The sequence below is a fragment of the Ziziphus jujuba genome, chromosome 5, assembly GCF_031755915.1.
Source record: "Ziziphus jujuba cultivar Dongzao chromosome 5, ASM3175591v1".
NCBI classification, from domain to species: Eukaryota; Viridiplantae; Streptophyta; class Magnoliopsida; order Rosales; family Rhamnaceae; genus Ziziphus; species Ziziphus jujuba.
Genome location: NC_083383.1, coordinates 11,331,726 through 11,339,107, shown reverse-complemented (window position 1 = coordinate 11,339,107; position 7,382 = coordinate 11,331,726). Strand labels below are relative to the sequence as shown.

Genomic DNA, 7,382 nt, shown 5'->3' with positions numbered 1-7,382 from the left:
TTATAGCATGCATGCATGGAGCCCCCTGAAACTTCATCTGCCTCTTCTCCTTTACTTTCCAGTACTAATCTTGATGATGATATTCAACCTCTCAATCTTTTCCCAAACGACAACCAAGTTGCTCATCTTCAACCTCTTCCATTGATTAGCTGCTTGCTACGTTCACCACCTCAACTATCTTCGAATGAAAACCCTAAAGCATGCAGTGGAGAACTCGATGAAAATGTCACTGTAGCCTTGCACATTGGCCTCCCAGAATACTCGTACAGTCCCGGTATGAGTAATCCTAGCGAAAAGGGAGATATAAATATGGCATCCGAGAAATACTGGATTCCAACTCCAGAACAAATACTCATCGGCTTTACTCATTTTTCTTGCCATGTCTGCTTCAAAACTTTCAACCGCTACAATAATCTTCAGGTGCAACTTGTATTTCGAAATCATGCATGCTAATTAATCAGTCTTTTATCCAGGAAATTTTTATTTCGAGCAATAAATTGTTTATCATTGTAATAAAATGACTTACTGCAAAGTATAAATTAATCCTGGATAATAGAATTTTAAATCACTATATATAAGTTTAGAATATATTTTCAATAAATCATTTATCACTGTAATAAAATGATTTATTGCCAGATATAAGTTGATCCTGTATAAGAGAATTTTTGATAAATTATATATGTGTTTAAAACTTTTATAAATAAGTTTATTTGGCAGATGCATATGTGGGGTCATGGCTCACAATATAGAAGAGGAGCAGAGTCGTTGAAGGGAAGCCAACCAAGAGCCATGCTAGGAATACCATGCTATTGCTGCTCAGAAGGATGCAAGAACAACATAAACCACCCGAGAGCTAAGCCTCTGAAAGATTTCCGAACGCTGCAAACTCACTACAAGAGGAAACATGGGATGAAACACTTTACGTGTCGGAAATGCGGAAAGTTGTTGGCGGTGAAAGGAGATTGGAGGACACACGAGAAGAACTGTGGCAAACGATGGCTTTGCATTTGTGGTTCTGATTTCAAGCACAAGAGATCGCTCAAAGACCATGTTAAAGCTTTTGGTTCTGGTCATAGTCCTTTTCCTCCTTCGATTTGATGAGGATGCTGCACCTAATTTACTTCGCTTTTTCCTTATCATATGCTTCTCATTCCTCTCTCAAATCGATAAAATTTTATGTATTTTATGAGTTGTGGTTTTCCATGGATTTCCCAATGATAATTTAGGTAAATTGATTGCATAATTTTGTTTCTTGTGTGTTTTTTGGTGAATTTTCTTTGTTGTGTCTGTTTGGTCCAAATGTGTAAAATGTTAATTTTGCCCCGATTGCAAATCATATGCATATATGGTATGCATTATACAACATTGTTCTTAGCCGCGATGATTAAATTATCATTTTTTTTTCCTTTTATTTTCTTTGAGCTGACTAATTAAACTATATTTGCATCACTTTCTTTTTTTTTGGTAATTATATTTTTATCATTTGTTGATTATACACTAACATAGCTGTAAGCTTTTTAATGATATTTTTATCACTTTTTAATTTTTGTGGTATAACTAAAAAAAAAAAAAAAGAAAAGAAAAAAACAAAATTGTAATCCCCGTATACATAACCAACCCCATGCCAGCGTCGAAGTTTAACCTTTCTTCAAACTTAAATATTGGCACGCTCAAAAACAAAACTACATACAAGTTGTTCAATATTCTCCTTCCATTCCAGTTCTAGTCCATGAATATGGGCCAGTTTATAGTTTTATGGGCTTGGGTTTATTTGGGTTGACTTAGTTTTTTATTTGAAATGTGGGGTGTTAATGCAGCGAAGGGTTCGGTTCTTTCCCAAACTGAATCCTCCTCAGCCCAATAATGATTAACTTGATTTAATTTCTAGCCTATGATTTGTCAATATCTTCACAACCATTAGGAAATTTAAGAATTTGCACGGTTAGACGTGAGTAGAACTTAAGACCCCTACCATCCAAAAATAAAAAATATAAAAAAAAAGAAAAAAAATATAAAATAAAACCTCTACCATCCAAAGGAAGAGCCGATGCTTTTCAAGGAACTAATCTGTTTTTTTTAATTTATTTATTTATTTATCTCATCACCTTCTTAAAGTATCTTTTCCCTCTACCATTGGTAAAAATATGTATTCCTAAATATTTTTCTGGTTCTTCCGCCGTTGTCATATTTGGCATGTTACATAAACATTACTTACTATTTTTTTTTTTTTTCCCCTTTATCTTTACTTTGAGCTACAAGAGTTGGTGTTCTTATTTATTTATTTATTTTTTGGTAAATGGGCTACAAGGGCTAGTTTCTTCATGGTGGGGAAAACAGAGTACATACGAAGTTGATGAGAGTGGGAGAAATGCTAAATTTCACGACCCGCTTTGAAGATTTTTCTTTATTCTGGAACATCACATGTGATTGCACATTATCATGGCCTTTCTTATCAATGCTTTTTTTTTTTTTTTTTTTTTTTTTTTTTTTTTTTTAATAATCAAAATTTCATTTTAGGGCTCTAGATTTGAATTTTTAAAACAAACGACTGTATTAGGAAGTCCATTCATAATTTCGAAACTAAAAAATAATATAGTTAACAGAAATGCACACTATGCGTTCATAAAATGTTGCAGAAGTTCTTATAACAGGAACATAATATATGTGTATAACTGCTCTCTATATATAGTCCAAATCCTTCTTACTAAAAAATATATATATGAAATGGTTAAAAAAAAAAAAAAATTTTGGATTCTAAGCGAGATAAGAGGTTCAAGTCCCACATATCAAACCAAATATATTTTAAGCAGTTTTTATCATTGGATCATGCCCAATACCATAATCATAAAACTGGGTTGATATATTTTCCCCACTCATCTTACGATCATCAACAGCAAAGTGAATGCGTGGAAAGATGAATATCCATAGGCGTTAATTTATAGTGCTATCTTTATATCGTCCTTTCATGCAAGTTTGGATCGATATTTCATTATAGATTTGGTCTCCTACTCCTTGATTTGCTTCTTGTTTCCTGCTGTTTGCTTCCTCGGCAACAATAAAAACAAAATTGGTATATATATATATATATATATATTTACACACACACACACACACATTTATATCTAAATATTTATATATGGTACAAAGTTTGTGGGTTGCAGTTGATAGGTTCGTTGCCAATGTCACGGAATGGTAGAATATGATATTTAGTTTATACAGAATATCTAATCTAATTCTGTATTTCTTTGAATAAGACACCAAATTTGACGAAGTGATTTATAGGGTTGGGGAATTCATGTTTCTCCTTCTTTTTCTGGCCGCGTGCTTTGGAGAGACGACAAATAGGATGATGGAGTTAATGTCGCGATTGTTTTCAATTAAACATAAAAATAATAATAATTAAAACATTTTTTTCTTTGTCAAATTCCGATAACGTCTTCTTCTGTACTTCTTCATTTTTTCAACCTTTCGATAGCGACAGCATTATGTGGCTTTGGCCTAATAGCAAAGTCATATAATACACTTCCAAATTGAGAGTTCAAACTTCTCATCCTCGTTTTGTAATAAAAAAAGAGTACATATGCTGTAGTTTAAAGCACGCATCATCATGTTTTTGTCCTGTTTTATCCTGCAATTTGGGTGAATCTCAAGCAATAATATCTATTTATAGTGAGATTTTTTGTTTATAAACAGCAAATAAACGCCCATTCTGCAATTGCACACCAAGAAGAAAGAAGAGAGCAAGAGAGAGAGAGAGAGAGAGAGAGAGAGAGAGAGAGAGAGAGAGAGAGAGAGAGAGAGGTGGGAAGTGTGGTAGAAGCGAGGAAATGAAACCTCATGCAGTTTGTATACCGTTCCCAGGACAGGGCCATATAAACCCCATGCTCAAATTAGCCAAGCTCCTCCACCAAAAAGGCTTCCACATCACCTTCGTCAACACAGAGTTCAACCATCGCCGTCTCCTTCAATCCCGGGGCTCCGATTCCCTAAACGGGCTGCCCACTTTCCGTTTCGAGACAATCCCGGATGGTCTCCCTCCTTCCGATGCCGATGCCACCCGGGACACCCCTTCCCTCTTCGTCGCCACCACGAATTACTGTTTAGCTCCCTTCCGAGAGCTACTTCATAAACTGAACGACGCCGCTTCGTCCGGAGGCGTTCCTCCGGTGACTTGCATAGTCTCCGATAGCATTATGAGTTTTACTCTTGATGCATCCAAAGAACTGGGGATTCCTAACGCTCTGTTCTGGACTTCCAGTCCTTGTAGCTTTGTAGGCTTTATATATTATCGCTATTTGATGGAAAAGGATATTATCCCTCTCAAAGGTAATTATATATTTTCAATCCCTTTTTCACAATACTAGTCCAGATTATATTAGCCAGCTGCGTCCTATTATCAGTAATAGGACATAGAAATCTGGTCAACTATACCTAATAATAGAATAAAATTATACATGTATGTATTTATTTATTTATTTTTTATATCATTTTCCATCCAATTCTTTGGTTTTTTTCTATATATATATTTTTTTTGTGCTTGACTCTGTCTTTAATTTGCAGATGAGAGTTACTTGACGAATGGATATTTGGATATGGTTCTTGATTGGATACCAGGACTAGAAGGAATACGTTTGAAAAACATGCCAAGCTTTCTTCAAACTACGAACCCAGACGATATCATGTTCAATTTCGCCTTGAGAGAAGTTGACAGAGCTCGAGGAGGTTCTGCAGTGATCCTGAACACGTTCGATGACTTAGAAAAGGAAATTATAAAATCTCTTTCCACCCATCTTCCACCAATCTACACTCTTGGTCCTCTTCACCTTCTCCTCAAAAATCAAATCCAAAACAAAGCTTTAAACGGTATCGCATCCAATCTGTGGAAAGAAGAAACAGAGTGCATAGACTGGCTGAGCTCCAAACAACCCAGCTCAGTTGTCTATGTCAATTTCGGAAGTGTGACCGTGATGACGGCTGAACAACTCAATGAGTTCGCTTGGGGACTCGCAAATAGCAAACAGAGTTTCCTGTGGATCGTGAGGCCTGATCTTGTAATGGGAAACTCTGCTATGCCTCCGGAAGAGTTTCTGATTGAAACCAAGAACAGGGGTTTATTGGCAAATTGGTGTCCACAAGAACAGGTTCTGAGCCACCCTTCCCTTGGAGGATTCTTGACGCATAGTGGTTGGAATTCAACCATTGAAAGCATATCTTATGGAGTTCCAATGTTGACTTGGCCATTCTTCGCTGATCAGACAACAACATCCTGGTTCTGTTCCACAAAGTGGAATGTAGGAATGGAGGTGGGTGGTAATGCAAAGAGAGATGAAATTGAGAGAATTGTTAGGGAATTGATGCTTGGAGAGAAGGGAAAAGAAATGAGGAAGAAAGCCACGGAGTTGAAAAAGATGGCAGAGGAAGCAACTGGGTCTCCTACTGGATCTTCTCGTTTGAATTTTGAGAAAGTGATTAATCAAGTGCTTCTCTCTCAAAATATAAATTAGAGGGCTGAGACTTGATAGTAATAAGTTTGATTATTTTCATTTTTACTTTTTGTAGCGTGTTTGATTGTCTTTTTTATTTTTTTCCGCTCCTATTTTTCTCTCTGATTTGTGTCTTTCTGTTGGTTGTATTTTGTTTTAGTAAAGTTTCTTTCCAATCAACAAAATAGAGTGTGTGTAAAGTTTCAATATGTGAAAAAGACTGGTGTTTTTTTTTTTTTTTTCTTTTTTTTTTTTCATTTTATACCACAAGATTTACTAAAAAGATTCTATGGTAAAGTAAAACCGTCAGTTTCAATAATAAAAGCAATTGCAGTAGAGTAGAGCCCGTTACATTTGCAACTATATATAATGTCTAATTTTACCTGAATTTGTTCATTAATGATTTGGATAGGTTTGATTACATATTATTACGTAATTATTAAATTAGAAATATATGAAAATATGAAAAACAAAATGAAAAAAATATCTTGCAACGACTTACAGTATTGCTTTAAAAACTAATGCAACAACTTGCAGTATCATTGCTTTAAAAAATATCTTTTATTTTACAATGGTGCTCCTAAATTAAATTTCTGGATCTATCACTGTAGATGGTTGATATTTGATAGTAATAAGCTTGCTTATTTTTATTTTTGTTGTAATGTGTTTGATTGTTCATTTTCCTCTTTCATCTTTTTATCTATTATATTTTTTTCTCTGTTTTATTTTACTTTAATAAATTTCTTTTTGAAAATTCAACAAAATGGAGTGTGTTGTTAAAGTTTCAACATATGAAAAAGAGTAAATAAAAAAAATTTCTTTAGTATTTATTTTTAATTCTATTATCCAATTGGACTATAGTGAACATATAAAAATAAAATAAAAATAACCAATACAATCATACAATAAAAGATAAATAAAGGTACTTAGACCGGAATTCAATACTTTATCGAAATGTCAAAAAGAATATCTAGATCAAATTAGGTAAATCCTCACTAATACAATTATTAAGTTAGCTTTTGCAAATCAATTAGAAGTCAATCTCTAGAGCATTTTTTTAGTAAAAAAATAAAATCTGAGAATAGAAGTTTCAAACTCCATTGCTTTGCTGAGTACATATCATCCCCTCAACTTCTTCGTTCATTTGACTTTTTTCCTGTTTTTAATTTTGCTAAAAATAAATTAATTAAAATACAAACAGCAGCCGCAAATGTGTTACCATTTTATTTGACACGGAACATTAATTCAGAGCACCAGAAAATGATACCCTTTAACCTAATGATTGCAAAGCTTTATTACTTTGACTGTTTGACAGGGAACATTACTTCATTTGAAACAAAAACCAATCCTGTCCAAAATTGGTAGAATTTTTCTATATATCATCATCATCACTGATGATAAAAGCATCAATGAAAACCATCAGATATGATAAATATCCGTTCGATGTACTTAATTATGTATTTATTTTTATGCAAAATTCTCGTATCATATATATGAGTCTCTATCACTCAATTACCAAACTTGACAAATAAAATTTTCAACTTTAGATTGATTGTCATTAATTGTCACCTAAATGTTCCATAAATCACATTATTTTTATTTTTTTTCTTCTTTTCTGTAAATATTTAAAGATACATAAATAGTAAAATGCTGGAGCAATAGAAGCCTCTAAATCATAGAACTTATCACTGATACCACCCAATACAATGCTTATGACATATATTTTGCAAAAATAAATAAATAAATAAATAAATAAATATATATATATATATATATGTATAAATACTGATGATACCATAAGTTGAGAAATACATATGAACAAAAATAAATCAACAATGTTGTAAAGACCCAAAACTTTACCAAAATTTTGACCAAATGACATGGATTTAACATGATTAT

The 7,382-nt window shown here is 33.3% G+C and overlaps 2 protein-coding genes across 2 annotated transcripts; both read left to right on the top strand.

Annotated features, from left to right (window-relative positions):
* LOC107418045 (protein TRANSPARENT TESTA 1) lies at positions 1–1,231 on the top strand. Its single transcript, XM_060816964.1, has 2 exons — positions 1–420; positions 718–1,231. The coding sequence occupies exons 1-2, from the start codon at positions 16–18 to the stop codon at positions 1,096–1,098; spliced, it is 786 nt and encodes a 261-aa protein (XP_060672947.1). The 5' UTR covers positions 1–15; the 3' UTR covers positions 1,099–1,231.
* Positions 1,232–3,613: 2,382 nt separating this feature from the next.
* On the top strand, positions 3,614–5,711 carry LOC125423122 (7-deoxyloganetin glucosyltransferase-like). The gene is made up of 2 exons (XM_048476589.2): positions 3,614–4,326; positions 4,561–5,711. The coding sequence occupies exons 1-2, from the start codon at positions 3,828–3,830 to the stop codon at positions 5,502–5,504; spliced, it is 1,443 nt and encodes a 480-aa protein (XP_048332546.2). The 5' UTR covers positions 3,614–3,827; the 3' UTR covers positions 5,505–5,711.
* Positions 5,712–7,382: the final 1,671 nt, after the last annotated feature.

What these genes read in the sequence shown, in the direction of transcription:
- LOC107418045 (XM_060816964.1), top strand. Translation starts at nt 16, where the DNA reads ATGGAGCCCCCTGAAACTTCATCTGCCTCTTCTCCTTTACTTTCCAGT. An exon ending in ACCGCTACAATAATCTTCAG is followed by an intron (nt 421 to 717) that starts GTGCAACTTGTA and finishes TTTATTTGGCAG; the next exon opens with ATGCATATGTGGGGTCATGG.
- LOC125423122 (XM_048476589.2), top strand. Translation starts at nt 3,828, where the DNA reads ATGAAACCTCATGCAGTTTGTATACCGTTCCCAGGACAGGGCCATATA. An exon ending in GGATATTATCCCTCTCAAAG is followed by an intron (nt 4,327 to 4,560) that starts GTAATTATATAT and finishes TTTAATTTGCAG; the next exon opens with ATGAGAGTTACTTGACGAAT.